We start from the raw sequence: 17,648 nt of genomic DNA on the forward strand, positions 1-17,648 counted from the left end.
ATAATATTATATATTAAATATGATCATATCTATTATATCTATAGACAAATATGCTATTTACAAAAAAAAATGTAAGACAAGGAATGAAATTAGTATATTGTTAAATAATGAAAATTGCGATTTGGATATTGCACGTGATAAAAATTTTAATATTATTAACTAATTAATTAAGAAATAATATTCCACATATTACCATTTTTTGTTTCTCTTGCATTGAAAAAAAAAAGAAAAGAAAAAAATTCTGTTCAGGCGCGATGTAGTCAGTCCTTACAGACCCGGAAGTGACGTGTCGTGTAACATCAGCAGCACCATCGACAACAGCAGTCGAAATGAAGCTGGTAAGTAAGAATATGCTGTTTTTTTTCATTTAAACATTTTTCTTAAACATTGTAGATATAATGTATGTGTACATCGTGCTCGCGTTCCTCTCATATGACGTTGAAGATAAAGAATAAAGCGGGTTTAGTTTATCCAGTCCTCTGACAGTAAACAGCTCACTGCATCAGATCGAGTGTTCCTCGTGTATGTTTAATTAAATGTTTTAATTAATGTTAGTCGTTATGAATCGTGTTTCTGAGCCTGACAGCTGTCACCTTGTCTCGCTTCCAGGACTCAAACGATGATGAAGATGTGGCTTTATTTGATGCTGAGGAAGATTCAGCCACGAGAAAGAACAAGATCAAGTGTGTTTGTTGTCAAAGTTAATTAGTTTAGTTATGTGCTCATGTGTTTCGCTCTCTGTCTTTGATGACGCAGTTGTTGACTAGTTTAGTACATTTTGGGGACATCCTCATTTGAAAAAATTAAATTAATTAATTAAAAAAACTAAAATAAAGCAATCATTTTAAATTAAAATATTATTATTTATTAATAATTAATACCTTATTATAAATAAGTAAATGCATTATTTATATTTTTAAAGTACGTAGGACTTTTACTACGATTTTATTAAATGCATTATAAAATATCTTAATATTATTATATCATCACTACACTTTTTTATATTTTATTTTTAAATTTTTTTTTTTTTATTTTTAAATGCATTATTGTTATTACATTTGTTAATAAAAAATTTATATGTTTAGGGTTAGTTTATAGTAATTATAATATTGTGACAATTATTTATACCTTTTTTTAATTAGTAAAAATATTAAATATATTATTATTAATAATTACTATTATTATTATTATACATGTTTGTTATTAATTAAATATATTTTTAATAAATTATTTTTCATTCTAAAAAAAAAAAAAAATGCAATTATTTTAAATTAAAATAAGATTATTTATTAATAATTAATACCTTATTATAAGTAAATGCATTATTTATATTTTAAAAGTATGTAGTATTTTATTAAATGCATTATAAAATATCTTAATATTATTATATCATCACTACACTTTAATAATGAAATATTTAAATACATTATTGTTATTAAATTTGTTAATAAAAATGTAATATTTTTTGTGTTTTTTTTTATTTTTTATTATTTTTTGTAATTTTGTATTTATTTTTGTATTTTTTTAATTTGTTAAATTTTTTATTGTTTTTTTTTTAATAATTTATTATTATACATTTTTGTTATTAATTAAATATATTTTTATTCAATTATTTTTCCTTCTAAAATAATAAAAAAAAAAAATAAAGCAATTATTTTAAATTAAAATTTTATTATTTATTAATTAATACCTTATTATAAATAAGTAAATGCATTATTTATATTTTAAAAGTATGTAGTATGTATTTTATTAAATGCATTATAAAATATCTTAATATTATTATCATCACTACACTTTTTAATAATTAATTTTTAAATGCATTATTGTTATTAAATTTGTTAATAAAAATTTTATATGTTTAGGGTTAGTTTATTAAAATATTAATATGTATTATTGTTAATAATTACAATTATTATTATTATACATTTTTGTTATTAATTAAATATATTTGTAATCAATTATTTTTCATTCTAAAAATACAGTGTGTTTAGGGCTTTATAGTAATTATGACACGTGAGGTGTGTGGTATGAGCTAAATAAGCGAGTGTGTGGTTCCAGGCATCCGGTGGCATCGTTCTTCCATCTGTTCTTCCGGGTCACTGCCATCCTGGTCTACCTGCTGTGTGGTTCAGTCGGGGGATCCTTCATCGCCTGTATGGTCACCATCATTCTTCTTGTCGTGTGTGTTACTTGTGGGTGGTGGTGTTTTGTTTTTAAATTACTGACCAGGTGTTCATGATTCATTACAGTTACCGGAGTATAGGGTATCCTGTAGGTAATTCCAAGAGGAGGCGGCATTATATGTAAAACCTTTTTTCCCTATCTCTGTTCGAACCCTAGGAACTTTGAGATGCATCAAATCATTTGAGCGGAGTTTGTAGCGTCCGTTGGAATTTGAGAAGTTGAGAGACAAATAATGTGGATTGAGAGTGCAAATCGACTTATAAATAAAACAATACCAATTAAAACTTCTTCGGGTATGCAAGGATGGAACTCTGTCTTCTCATATAAAATGCAGTGATGCGTTTGATAGCTACACCCAGTAATAAAACGTATGGAAAACTATATCAAGTGTTTTTAAGTAATGTGTTGGGGCATTCATATATAGTATATCTCCATAATCCAACAAAGGTAGAAATGTTGCAGGTACCAGATATTTTCTAGCATTAAATGAAAATAAGGTTCTGTTTCTAAAGTTTTAGCTCAAGTTTGGAAATTAATTTGTCAGTATGCACTTTAAAACTTAACTGACATATCCGATACAATGCCCAGATAATAACACATAACACATTCAATTTTAGTGACTTGCAATGATAAAATCCACGGAAAATTTTTTGGTTCAACTTTAGAGGTCAAAAACATCATTAATCTGTATTTAAAACCAGCTTAAGTTGACAAAGGCGAGACTGAACAGTATTAAATGCTGACTGTAAACACTGAAGTGCTTGCGAAGCTGATGACGCAAAGCAATAAATAACAGAATCGTTGCATTAAAGATGATATTTAATGTTGGGATGTTGTCACAAATATTATTTATGTTATAACGAAAAATAAAATGGGTCCCAAAAACTGATCCCTTAGGGACACCCTTTGAAACTGACAGGACAGATGACATACAGTCTTTCAAGATCACAGACTGTGTTCTAGCTGATAGATAGTCAAGATAACCAATATATAGCAGAATCAGAAAGACCAGCAGTGGCAGGTCTTTTTAATAGGATGCCATGATCAACTGTGTCAAACGCCTTTGATAAATCGAGGAAAAGAGCTGAACGAATTTGTTTACTGTCTTAAGTTAAGTCGAGCATCACTATTACTCATATTTAAAGATTCAAACACACATCATATTAAACCTCAGCACGTAACCTGTCCTGTTTGTGCTGTTGTAGAATATTACCGGCCGTCTGATGGTGGGTTTGCGCTGGTGGAATCAAGTGGATGATGATGGAAAAAACCATTGGGTGTTTGAGTCCAGAAAGGTACACACACACACACACACACACACACACAGTCCTCAGTAGAGTGGAATAAAAATATACTGAATATTTTTGTTGTTATTTTCATAAAAACAAAAAAAAATATGTGCTCACCAAGGCTGCATTTATTTCATAAAAAATTTAATAAAAACAGTAATATTGTAAAATATTATTACAATTTAAAATACATTGTGAAATGTCACATATTCCTCTGATATAAAGCTGTATTTTCAGCATCATTACTCCAGTCTTCAGTGTCACATGATCCTAATACGCTGATGTGATGCTCAAGAAACATTTCTGATTATTAAAGAACAGCATTTATATGAAATAGAAAATGTTTGTATATTATAAATGTCTTTCCTGTCACATTTGATCAATTTAATGCATCCTTGATGAATAATTCCATTGATAAAACACCAATCTTTGGAACGCTAGTGCATGTGAATTTGCATTTCTTTTTTTCTTTTTTTTTACTATTTATTGTGGCATTTTTCATATTGCAATCATACATTTAACATATCAGAGTTGACACAATATTTTTTTTTTTTTTTTTTTTTAATTTGCATTTCTGGTTAAATGTGTGAATTTTTTTTTTTTTTTTTTGTGTCGCATTGACATCTTGTTTTTTTGTGCCTTTTGTTGTTTAGCATTGAGATCCTTTGTGTAGTGTGAGTGTAGTATTTTGTGGTTGGGTCTATTATATGTCAGGTTGTCTTGTTTTCTGGTTGCTTTCTTTACGCTCGTCTCCTTTAAGATCCGATGGCTGGTGAGTTCTGAGCAGTTCTTCAGCTGTCTGTCTGTGAGGTTGTTCTGGGAGTGACACCGTCCTCTCTCTCAGGCCGTGGTGATTTTGGGAGTGGTGTTACAGGGAGCCAATCTCTACGGATACGTGCGCTGCAAAGTAGGAGCCAGAACAAACCTGAAGAACATGGCCACAAATTACTTTGGGCGGCAGTTTCTAAAACAGGTGTGTTATTGTATTTCACGAACATCTTCTTAATAGTATCCTAATTTCATTTCCGTTGTGTGATGGTACAGTATGTAACTCCATTACACTGTGTTTTAGGCTTTCACAAAACAAGAGGAGTCATAGGAAGGAGCGTCTGACCTTCAGAATTCTCACCGTTTGCATTCATAAACTTTTATTGTTATACTTTTTTTAAGACTGATTGAAATGAAGGGCAATGGTTTCTATTTTTTTGTTTTTTTTTGAAGCTGTTAAATAATGTGTTTGACATTTAAAATACCTTTAACTTCTTTATAGTTTTTGTTTAATATCGAACTAACTTGAAATGTTCAGTGAATTGAAAGTGTTCAGAGTATGTTTTGTTATAATATTGTATGACGTCATGCATTGTGCTTCTGTTTTTCAGACAGTGACAAAAACAGATGTGTATATTTATATACTGCTGTAAATTACTGTATACTTCCTGTATGAAAGTTGATGATTGATTGATTGTATCTCAAGTTCAGTGAATTTAGGAAATAAATAGAGTTTGGCCAGTGAAGTCACCCAAAAAAAACAAATTATTTTAAATCTTATAAATATAAGTGTGTTTTATTATGTTTTTAGAATTTCCTCCTCACTTTAAATTTAAAATCTGTTTCTTCTTCTTTTTTGTCATTTTTTGTATGTTTATGTCCCCTATAAATATTAATTAAATTAAATAATTTCATTTAATGATAAATTAATATCATTATTCTCACATAAATTGCAAGTTACATGCAATCTTAAAGAGCTTTTAATGCTTTTTTTTCCACCTGAATTGTTATTTTGAATTATTTTGTATTTAAGTAAGTAATTAAGGTGATCTTTAAATCCCAAAATCGTATGCATTGCAAAAAAAAAATCAAGTGGAATTTAAAAAATTTTTTTTTTTTTGGTGGAGGTTAATTTTGATGATTGACCCACTTTGGTGAGATTGTTCTGTATGTCGTATTTATTCATTTATATACAGTATATAAGTGCTGTTAGTGGGATTTAAAGTTTCATTAAAATTAAAAATTTTTTTTTTTATTTAATTTATTTTTTTTTTTTTCTGTGTTTTTTTGTTTATTTAAATATAATCAAACATATTTTGGAAATATTCACACGCATATACATTTCTATATTTATATTCTTATACTTTATATATAAAAATAACTTATTTTTCTTAAATATGTACATGTGTGTGTGTGTGTTTATATATACATAATAAATATACGCAACACACATATGTAAACAAAAACTAGTTTTGGATGCGATTAATCTTTTGGCAGCACTAATAAAATATATATAGTATATATATATAATATATATATATATATATATAATTTAGTTTATTTTTGGCTGATATTTGGATTTGGATTTTGGACTCATTTAAGCTAAATAAATAAACCGAAGGACTTTTATTTTGTACATGCGATTGACGTCACTGCCATTTTTGCCGTTTGTGTTGTATAGTTTCCGCTCTCTTCACGTTAAATGCTGTAGTGTTATTGTGGATTTGACATTAATCCTGAAGGATCCAGCTGTCATTTCTGTCAGATTTCTTCCTGTCAGGATGATCCCGACCGAGGACGCGTCCGCTAGGAAGCGGGAGATCGAGGACAAACTCAAACAGGTCCGTTAAAAGAGAGAAAACTGTTAGAATGCAGAATAACCCTAGAGTCGCGTGATCAGACCGCGGGTGTTATTAGAGATCAACTAGAACGAGAATCTGCGTATTGTCATTAAAAACAATGTCACAACGCATTTTAGAAGCTTAATGATAGAAATATGTGTGGTTTTTTTTTTTTGAGAGTTCGTTTTTGTTTTTAGGTTTCCTGTGGAGCAAGAAACTCTGTCTTTTATTCGTGAAAGCCTGGAGAAGAGTGACCAGCTCACTAAAGGAATGGTAAGTGTGTGTGTGTGTGTTTTGTGTGTTTTTTTTTTTTTTTTTTTGTGTGTGTGCAGTGTTGTATAGTGATATTTTTTTTAAGATATACCATTGTCTGCTGTTGCTTCCATTGTAACTGTTATGTTGTGGTTTATTTCGCGAATGAAAGCGTGTTCTTTGTCTCCTTAAGGGTGTCCATACCTGTCCTCGTTCGAGAGCCGTCTGATTGCAGCTGGAGAACCCATCATCCCGGCCACAAAGCAGACGGAGAACCTGCAGCGTCTGCAGGAGAACGTGGACCAAACTCTCTCCTGCTTGGATCACGTCATCAGTTATTATCACGTGGCCAAAGACACCGATAAGATCATCCGGGAAGGGTGAGCGCCGCCCGAGACTCGTGTTCAGAGACAGAGTGATATATCGGCAGTTAGTAAAAGTTAATCGTTCCTCCTGGATTAATTTACTGAATATAACAGCCCTGTCTGTACGTTTCTGTTTTATACATTACAGATACAGTATTTCAGCTATTTTTAGGACATTTCAATTATTTATTTTTTTTTTTTTTTTTTTTAAATTTTTATTATTGATAGTTATAATTATTTATTATTAGTATTATTAATATATAATTACATTACTATTTCATGTGTATTTGAATCCTGGTTTTTATTACAGTCGATGTAATGGTGATTCGGCTAGGTACCTAATTAAACAAGTATATATTTTTATCTCCATTAAATAAAATGATATCTATATAATATATATATATATATATATATATGCAGGAGAGACGTACCCTATATGTATATTATTTTTTTTATCATTATACTCACCAAGACTGCATAATAAACTATAATTTATAATATAGTATAATGGTATATAAAAATGCATTTCATAATTTATAATACTAATGTATAATATTAAGGTATGACTTAATCTTGGCAATTAGTTAGATTAATATATATATAGATATATATATATATATATATATATATATATGTAAAACAGTTTTATTTGTGTATGAAACTATATTTCTTATTTTATTTTATTAAATAATTTGAATTTTTTTTAATTATTAACATTATGAAAAATATAAATAGTTATTTTTTAAAAGTAAATTATTAAATATAATTATTTTGAAGTCTCTTATACTCATAAAGACTGCATATACTTGATCAAAAATACAGTAAAAACACTAATATTGTGAAATATAATTACAGTTTTAAATAACAGATGAGAGAGAGATTAGAGAGATACAGTATATGTGGATAGACTGATTTGTCGGTCGCTGCTCTTGCAGGCCTGCAGGTCGTCTGGATGAGTATCTGGCCTGCATTGCAAAGATCCAGAAAGCCGTGGAGTATTTTCAGGACAACAATCCCGACAGTCCCGAGCTCAACACAGTGGTACGTACGTGACACGCTCTCACAAACCTCTCTACGCTTCTCCAGTCCTGTATGAAGCTGCTCAGCGAGGCTGTCCTGTTGCAGAAAGCGCGCTTCGAGAGGGGGAAGGAGCTGCTGGAGGCGGGGTTTCGCAGCCTGCTGACGCGCAACAGCAAGCCAGTGCCGCCCATCCTCATCCTGGACGCCATCGGAGGAGACGAGGACATGGAGGTGCAGGAGGACGTGACGCTGGAGCACCTGCCCGAAGCCGTCCTGCAGGACATCATCTGCATCTCTGCCTGGCTGCTGGAGTACGGACGCAACCAAGGTGCACACACGCAAGCGCTTTTATCTGTGCCATTAATGTCATAAAGTGTCCTTGGTGTTTTTTTTCCATTCGTTTTTCCCAGAGGAATTTTAAAAAAGTTGAAAAATGCTGCCTTGGTGAGCGGAAAAGAGAGAAATTGAATATAAATGGTATTATTTAATATAGTAAGTAATTTAAATATGTAATTGTTCATTTAAAACACCAAATTAAATCACATAAAATAATAAATTAGTTGAAAATAAAAGGGTCAAAGACAAGACATCTGGACATTTTGATGAAATTTTGGTGAAATTAAATTTTTAAAAGTTATTTTATATGCATATAAAGCATATTAAATGCAAGAAAAGTGTCTATTTTAATGTTTTAAATGACTTTTGTGGGTGAAAAAAAGTCAAAAAATCTGTGAAGCAATGTTTCATCGTCATTCAGATATATTTGTGTAAAAATGAAATGACATACTTATTCTGACCTGTACTTAAAATATATAAAATATTTTTTTTTAACTTTTAAACTTCTTAAACATAATCTTTTAATGAAATCTATTAATGATTCTTGTTCTAAATATGACTTTTTTTCTGTAAATTGAGGTAAAAGGGGGAAATATAGTCATTAATTTATTCTCAGAATTTTTTTTTTTTTTTTTTTAAATAACTTCTAATGTACAAAAAAAGTTAAATGTATTATATATATTATTTGTTGATTGTATCTGTGGAAATAGGTGTTTTATTTTTGTATTTTATGTTTATATTAAATTTTTATTGTATGTTATTTTTTTATGTGAACTGTATCATGGGTAATGCAGTATTCCACCATGAGTTCTGCTATTAATTCATGTGATTATTTAAAAATAATGAGAACAGATGGCTTTAACATCAGCTTATCTCATTGATTAACAACCTCACAACAGCTTATCGTTTAAAATCAGTTTCCCTGTGGAGAAAATGAATGGGTTTTACTTCCAGAACCTGAGGGTGTCTGAAATCTCATGTCGTGTGTTTGTCTTCTTGCAGACTTCATGAAAGTGTATTTCCAGGTGGTGTGGTGTAGTCTGGTTGGTCTGTAATTAAGGGTCTAAAGGAGCACTTCCGTAAGAACAGCGCTCGTGTGTTTCACTCGCCCGCCGTTCAGACCAAACGCAAGGAGACGCCCACCAAGAAGCCTCCCAAAAGACCAGGTCAGTGACCTTTAACCCCTTCAGCTCACTAGACTGGGTCTCTTTGGGTTTCTGATGGTGCTGGTGGATCACGATCAGGTGTATCTGACCTCCATGACCTCATTTCCTGTCGAAGTTCTCCTCTTCTCCCGTTCCTAGTGTGTGTTCTTACTAACCGTCTCCTCTCCCCTTCTCTCTTCTCCGTCTCACTGGTGTCTGATGATGTCAGTCTACATCCCAGGTAAAGTCTCAGCTGTGTTTGTGACGCGCCCATCGCTTGCTTCTGTTTGGGAGCTTCCCATTACACACACACACACACACACACACACACACACACACACACACACACACACACACACACACACACACACACACATATATGCAACAGAGCAGTCTATAACAGGACTATTCACATGCAACACAAACATACTTCACATGTAAAATTTGCTGGTGAAATACACAGAATGTGAGACAAATGTGTACTTTGATGAAAAAAAATGACATAAAACCGTACACTACTGCTCAAAGGTCTAGGGTCATTAAGATTTTTAAAATAATAAAAAATAATGTGAAAATTAAAAAATAAATAAAAAATAATAATAATAATGTTTTTAAAAATAATAATTATAAATAATAATAATAATGATAATGTTTTTAAAAATAATGTAAATTATTTCAATAATTAGTTAATAATTTAATTTGAGTTATTTTAGTATTTTAAATTAAGTTAAAATGGTTTACTATAATAAATAATTACATTTATATTTAAATTAAATTATTCATTCTCTTTTTTTTTTCTTTTGCTCACCAGGGCAGCATTTATTTGATTTAAAATAATAATAATAATAATGAAATATTATTGTTTAAAACTGTGAAATATTATTGCAATTTTAAATAACTGTTGAATATCTGTTAAAGTGTAATGTATTTCTGTGATGCACAGCTGTATTTTCAGCATCATTACTCCAGTCTTCAGTGTCACATGATCTTCAGAAATCATTCTAATATGATGATTTGCTGCTCAAGAAACATTTCTGATTATTATCAATGTTGAAAACAGTTGTGCTGCACAATATTTTTGTGGAAACTGTAATGCGTTTTATTTTTCAGCATTCACAGATGACCAAAAAGTTCAAAAGAACAGCATTTATTTGAAACAGAAATCCTTTCATAGCATTTTAAATGTCTTTACTCTCACTTTTGATCAACTGAATGCGTCCTTGCTGAATAAAAGCATTAATTTCTTCAAAAAGGGAATCTTACTGACCCCAGACATTTGAACAGTATGTTTCATGAACCACTTGTCTTTATTGAATGTGAGAAGACCTTTATACACACACAAATGGACATGTACACGATAGCAGATGCATCCATCCACACACACACACACACACACACACACAGCTTATATCTCAGCCTTATATTAATCAGGATAACTAGTATATTGAGCTAGTTTCTTAAGACATCAGCAAACAGCTCTGTATTGTGTACCGAGAGTTTAATATTGAAAAAGATAGTTCTTTGTTTTCTACTAACACTATTTACACTGACGGCATGCTCACTCCTCACCACACGAGGGCGCTGTGACTGATCTGCCCTCACTAACACACTGACTCTGTCTTATTCATGTTTGACACGATGCTTATTATTCCTGAAGAAAACATTTACTGCATAGTAACTGCTTAATAAAGGGGTCACGTCACGATAAATCAAAGTTTTCTTTAATATTTTGATCTTTGCACTATTTGTTGTTATTTGTACTTTGAAAAGATTCTGTTTGCTACACAAACGATGAACGCAAACTAGTCCGAAGAACAGCTTTTTTCATGTACATACACAAGTCTATAATAACAACCTGTTCCAGGGCCACAGAGAATTAAAACGGCACTGAAAAACTCAGTGATTACAGATCTGATATAAAATGATGATATGACCCCTTTAAGACACGTGGCTTTCGTTTAAGCGCACAGTGATGTCTGATGTGTTTGGGTTTGTGATGTGAAGCAGGTTTTAGGTTAATAGTGTGGCTGAAGCATCGGAGCAGCACTTCTCTTGATGACTGTATTAACATCACTGTTTGTGACACAATGCTGTGCTTTAATAGCTGTGATGGATTAACCGCTTGTATTTTCTCCTCAGTGTGTGTGTGACGTGTTCTTCAGTCTGTTTAGCTGTAGATATTGTGATGTGATGTTTGTGCACCGCATGTGTGTGTGTGTCTGAGTGTATACAAGGTCCAAAATGAACTTCTGCTAATGACGAGTCAACTGAGAAAATGTACTGCCAATCAATCAATCAATCATATATATATATATATATTACATAACAGACCAATTACATACAATTTATTCATAAATATGCATTATTTGCTATACTATATTTTTACTAAATATAATAACTGAATTGAAAGTAAATTATATCCACTATTAATTTCAGAGTAAAGGCACTTTGATGCATTTAGATTCCTAAATAAAAATACTGTAAATAACAAATCATTTATTTACTGTACAGCAGAAAGAAAACCTTAAGCGACATTCAATCAATCAAAAAAGCTCACTAATTTCTTTTATTTATTTAAAACAAATAAAAATGTTTCAGATATGCTTTAAATTCAAATCTTAGTTTATATTTAATTTAAATTGTAGTTTTTAAATTATTTTTTTAGTTTAAAGAATGTAGGCTTCCAAGATAAATGTTTGATGGTGAATTAAACAAAAAAAAGTAAAATGTAAAAAATTGACACGGAAGAGTCTTTTTGGGTGTTTATGTTTGTAAACTTACGGTTAACCAATGCACAGGTTTTTACTGTAGCATTTATACAGTCTTTTACTGCGATTGGAGGATTGTCAGAGGTTCATGTTGGACCGTGTGTGTGTGTGGCTGTAGTCTCGGAGGGATCTGGATTTCTCTCAGCTGTTGCTCTGGTGTCGGTGAACAGGGTTTGAGAAGCCCTTCCTCTTCCTCGTTCCTCACGGGTGTCTTCCTCTCTGTTTTCCTCCTGCGATCCCTGCGTCTCTCTCTCTCTCTCTCCTCTCCTCTCTCCTCTCTCCTCTCTCGCTCTCCTCTCCTCTCTCTCTCTCTCTCTCATCTCTCGTCGTTTTGGGTGTTGATGGGTGCATCCCCCTCTTCTCCCGCTCCTCCGAGGCACGATCCGTAAGGCTCAGAATCTGCTCAAACAGTACTCTCAGCATGGCCTGGATGGAAAAAAGGGTTCTAACCTCACTCCTCTGGAAGGTAAAGCACGCTGTCTTTCTGGTTTCCTTCCTCCTCTCAAGCTCTGTCTCTGGTTTTTTCCCTCACTTTTGCTGTTTTTGAACTGTTGCGTTTCTGAAAGCAACAGTCGGATATCACAGAAACCTCTGGGTCACAGCAGTTTTGTCCTCAGCGAGGTGAAAGCGTCCTCACACTTGAGAGAGACCAACCCTCCTGAGAGAGACTCATCTGTGCAATATGTGTTTATTTTTTAAAATAAAATAAAAAAAATTCACTTAAAAATATTTTTTATTTATACAGTAATAATTCAAAATATTTTTTGTACTCAGTTAAATAATAAATAATAATTGTGTAACTAATAGTATTTATAATTGTTTGTTGTTTAATAATAAAAAACAATGAGGATTTGAATTGTGACATTGTGAAAACACTTTAATTACAGTTTAAGTGAGAGCCAATGAACAGCAGATATTTTGCAATATTTTGCAGAAGATGTAAAATGTTTTGCAAAAGCTGAGTTTGCTATGGTTTACGTGAAGTCATACTATCAGTAAAGCTATTATTAACTAAAACGGTTTTAAAAAAAAATGTCATAATGCTAAATAAAGTTATGTATATATAAATACACGCACATACAGTATTTATTTAGAAAATATTTACATGTATATATGTGATTTATTTTATATATAAATATTTTTAATACATAAACATAACTTATTTTTCTGAAATATATGCATGCAAATGTGTGTATTTATATATGCATAATAAATATACACAGTACACACATATAATGTAAACAAAAACTTTTATTTTGGATACAATTAATCATGATTAATCGTTTGACAGCATTAGTAAATATCATTAAAAAAAGTCAACTTAAAAAAAAATGCAGATTAGAAATGTTGCTATGGCAACTAATTGAAATAAAAATATAATTGAAGTGCTAAAATGACTAAAACTGAAATAAATCTAAATAAAAAAAATAAAAATGAAAAAAGGACCAAATTAAACTGAAATTAAAACAAAAATGTATTAATAAAAATATAAAGTAATATATAAATATTACCAAAAATTAAAATGAACGCTGGAACTATAAAAATCTAAATAAAAAAAGCATATAAATAATAGTGTATAATAATAACACTGCATCTCAATTATTTCCAAATTTTAAGTCCAGCTTCATTCAAGTAGAAAGTAGACTTTTTGAGTTGATCGTGACAGCAGGAAGATCGTGGTCATTGTTTTCTCTCTCAATCTGAGGACGAACTGTTGTGAGGTCAGTGTTTCCCATGAGTCTCTGGGCTTTGCTGGGTTAGAAAGCCACTAACATCCAGCACTCGGTCGAGCCGCGTGAGTGTTTCCTTTGCTCTGTGGGGGGTGAGCTTGTCCAGCACTCCCTCTGTAGCCCGGGGTGAGTGACCCGGGTCATGTGACTATATCCTAACCAATCAGGTTTCGATCATGACCTGCGTGGGGTCAAGCACCTGTCTGACGACAAGCATGGGGCGGCTGCAGGTGAGTCTGACCTCAAAGATTATGAGAAAACACTTACTGTATCGTTTAAAAAACACATTCATTCTGACTCATCCCTGAGTTTATAAAGAACAAATGATGTTATTTGTTACAGTAGCCTCGAGTGAACACACATTTTGTATAAATCCTGTTGTTGTGTTTATTATAAAGTGAATTTTAATGTTTATACTGTTGCTGTGGCCCAGCTAAAGATCACCTGTAAACATGTTTTTTTTAGTTTAAGCTGTTATCAGTATTTTAAAGATGCTGTTGTTTTAATTTAATAGAGCTTATCAATACAATTTCAACAGTGATATTGGGTTCAGTTCAAAGAGTGAGCGATTCAGTCCTTAAAAACGATAGAGGACAGTCTACATTTAATTGTGTTAATTTAAAATTATACTTATGATTTTATTTTTATTTTTTTTTTTTATTTTATTTTATATAATATTATTTACTTTGTTGTAGGTTTATTTTGAAATATTATTCAAATTATTTAACATTTTTAAAATATATTATTTACATTTATTAGCCTTAAAAAATCCAGAGGATTTCCTACATAAATAAAATTAATTTTTTAAAATTTTTATTTTTTTATTTATTTTATAATTAATTTTAAAAAATATTAATTTGTTTATTTTAAAGAATTATTATTGTCATTATTATTATTATTATTATTAAATCTAATTAGTAAGTAATTGTAATGTTATTAATTATTTTAAAATATTTCAGTTCATTCAACATTGTCATCCTACATTCAGGTCTTTTGCTTAAAATTTTCATATTCATTTCAACATCAACATCCAGTTTGAACATCCAGTAACATGGATATTATTTACACGCATCGAGAAATCATGTTTATTTTAAGTGCTACAGTACATTTTGAAAAAAGTAAAAATGATTTGAAAAATTTTGGTAACACGCATGATTGAGAACTTACATCTTTATTTCTCATTTATAGCTCTTTGGTCTCATACTGATCAGATATATTTAAAGCTGCAGTATTTATTTACTGCATCACTAGTAGCAAATATCAAGGCTTTTCAAATATCAAGCAGATTTTAATTCTATTTGGTGTCCTTGTGTGCTTTAATCACGTTTAGTTTAAGATATTATTAATATATCACTCTTAGTCCACACTGATCATATTTGAATGTAGTTTTCTTGAGCTATGACGGCTGTGTGTGTGTGTGTGTCTCAGGGAAGGATGATGTGTTGGACATCGAGATCGATTCGTACATCCACTGCATCAGTGCGTTTGTGAAGCTGGCTCAGAGCGAATACGCTTTACTGACCGAGATCATCCCAGAACATCACCAGAAGAAGACCTTCGACTCGCTCATACAGGTCAGGGCCATGTGTTTAGAGTGTGTGTGTGTGTGTGTGTGTGTGTGTGTGTGTGTGTTTAATGTGGGTGGTGTGTTCGTGTTAAATCACAGTGTTCGTCGCTGGCACGCTGCAGGGATAATCTGATGCTGGAGGGTGATAACATCGTCTCCGCGGCGCGGCGAGCCATCATGAGACACGATTACTCGGCTGTGCTGACCATCTTCCCCATCCTGCGCCACCTCAAGCAGACCAAACCAGACTTTGACGCCACGCTGCAGGTAGATACAGAGCAAAAGAAAAAGAACCAAATGTTGCACAGTGTGGTAGCTGACGATGTCATATCCTGTGTTGTGGTGCAGGGAACGGCTGCCAGCACCAAGAACAAGCTCCCAGCTCTCATCACTTCTATGGAGAGCATCGGAGCTAAAGCGCTGGAAGAGTTTGCTGACAGCATTAAGGTAGATCACACACAACCACCAATGGTTCCTGTCATGACATCAGGTGCAGAATTTTATTATTTTATTAATTTAGATAGTTTTATTATAATTATTATCATTTAATTTATTGTTTTGTTTCATTTTATGTACAGTAAAATTATTATTTTATTTTTATTATTTTTATTATTGTTTTTTTTTTATTATTTTAATTATATTATTGTTAATATTATTATTATTTTATTATTGTTCTTTTTTTTAAATAATTATTTACTATTTAATTTGTATAAAAAATAAAAAATATTTTAAATTAATTTTTATTTATTTAAAAAATATAATATTATTATTATTATATATTATATATATATAATATTATATATATATAGATATATTATATATATATATTAATAAAAATTTATAAATTATTTAAATTAGTTTGTATAAATTATCAAAATGAAACATTATAGTTAATAAAATTAACAGTTAATATGTAATAGATTATTACATATATTATTATTAATAATGATGTATAATGAATATATAATTAAATAATTATTTATATATTTATTTAGAAAGTATTTAGTTTAGGTTCCTTTCATGACATCAGGTTCAGAATTGTATTATTTTATTAATTTTGATAATTTTATTATAATTATTATTATTTAATTTATTGTTTTATTTCATTTTAAATAATAATAATAATAATTATTATTATGAAAAATTGTATTTAACAATTATAATTAACATATTATTTACTATTTAATTTGTTTACTATTTTTATTTGTATTAAAAAAATATATAAAATATATATATATATATATATATGTATAGTTATAGTTTTATATTAAATTAATAAAAATGAAACATTATTTAATTATTTGTAAAATTAAACAGTTAAAGTTATAGTTAATAAGATTAATTACATATATTATTATTAATAATGATGTATAATGAATATATAATTAAATAATTATTTATATATTTATTTAGAAATTATTTAGATCATTCTGAAATAATATATTTTTTAAAATATTAATAATAAAATAATATTATACATAAATCATTTTAATCATTTTATTTATGTAGATTAAATTAAATAATAAGCAACCATTTTTAGATAATTTATTTTTAAATAATTTGCTTTTTAAAATCACATATATATGTATATATATATATATATATATATATATATTATATTTTAAAAAATATATAATGTTTTATAATACATTTATAATTATTATTACTTATTTTAATAACAGTAATAATAAGGGTAATAATAACAACTGAAAATGACATTTTTAACTATATAATATAACAATATTATTACTTACTTTAATAATATAAAAATAAAAGTGAAATTTTTATATATGAATTTTGTTATATTTTTTTTTTATATTAATGATTATTGTTATCTTCTGACGTGTGATGTTCTCTGCTCCAACAGAACGATCCAGATAAAGAGTACAACATGCCGAAAGACGGAACTGTGCATGAGCTCACAAGCAATGTAAGATCGCTTCATTCTTTTTATTTTTTTTGTTTGTGTTTTCGTTGGTGGTGATTTGTTATGATAGTGGTATGTTATGATAGTTTTTATATGGGTTTTTTTTCTCTGGCTGTTTTTTTCCTGCAGCAGCTGCTGGACTTCCAGGAAACAGCAGGAGCGATGCTGGCCTCGCAGGGTAAAGCAGAACCACAGTCATGGCCTCAGATGAAAAACAGATACTAACAGACTGATCCAGTAGATGTACCACGTTCACAGCATTTATAAATCTCTCACTCTGCAGTGAACTGAAGATTTCAAAAGTAATTCAGACGTAGATGTAAGCTCTGTCTTGGACAGCTGAGATGTCTGTTTTTATCACATTCATGTTCATAACGCACAGCTCGCCGTCCTCACCCTCCTGTCTCCTTATTTGTCACCTTATTTCCTTTTCCTTTGGTTTTCCTGAAGTTTCTC

At 30.4% G+C, this 17,648-nt stretch overlaps 2 protein-coding genes across 2 annotated transcripts in view; both read left to right on the forward strand.

Annotated features, from left to right (window-relative positions):
• The first annotated feature begins 239 nt into the window (after positions 1-239).
• LOC109083462 (Golgi apparatus membrane protein TVP23 homolog B-like) lies at positions 240-4,592 on the forward strand. The gene is made up of 7 exons (XM_042734862.1): positions 240-338; positions 610-683; positions 2,059-2,209; positions 3,390-3,517; positions 4,188-4,245; positions 4,318-4,446; positions 4,546-4,592. Exons 1-7 carry the CDS (start codon positions 330-332, stop codon positions 4,570-4,572), a joined length of 576 nt encoding a protein of 191 aa, XP_042590796.1. The 5' UTR covers positions 240-329; the 3' UTR covers positions 4,573-4,592.
• A 1,430-nt stretch (positions 4,593-6,022) lies between these two features.
• The window catches only part of LOC109093890 (exocyst complex component 7-like), an 18,305-nt gene continuing 6,679 nt past the window's right edge, over positions 6,023-17,648 (forward strand). Inside the window, 14 exon segments of the mRNA XM_042734863.1 lie at positions 6,023-6,086; positions 6,528-6,714; positions 7,635-7,740; positions 7,825-8,047; positions 9,058-9,101; positions 9,104-9,221; positions 9,430-9,441; positions 12,345-12,434; positions 13,866-13,928; positions 15,127-15,283; positions 15,388-15,532; positions 15,614-15,712; positions 17,133-17,195; positions 17,304-17,370. Of these exon segments, the coding sequence (XP_042590797.1) occupies positions 6,023-6,086; positions 6,528-6,714; positions 7,635-7,740; positions 7,825-8,047; positions 9,058-9,101; positions 9,104-9,221; positions 9,430-9,441; positions 12,345-12,434; positions 13,866-13,928; positions 15,127-15,283; positions 15,388-15,532; positions 15,614-15,712; positions 17,133-17,195; positions 17,304-17,370 (1,438 nt within the window).

Source organism: Cyprinus carpio, chromosome B12 (genome assembly GCF_018340385.1).
Source record: "Cyprinus carpio isolate SPL01 chromosome B12, ASM1834038v1, whole genome shotgun sequence".
NCBI lineage: Eukaryota > Metazoa > Chordata > Actinopteri > Cypriniformes > Cyprinidae > Cyprinus > Cyprinus carpio.

Bases quoted from the DNA above. Each gene is read 5' to 3' on its own strand.
- LOC109083462 (XM_042734862.1), top strand. The intron at 684-2,058 runs GTGTGTTTGTTG...GTGTGGTTCCAG, and splicing joins ACGAGAAAGAACAAGATCAA to GCATCCGGTGGCATCGTTCT. The intron at 2,210-3,389 runs GTTTTTAAATTA...GTGCTGTTGTAG, and splicing joins CTTGTGGGTGGTGGTGTTTT to AATATTACCGGCCGTCTGAT.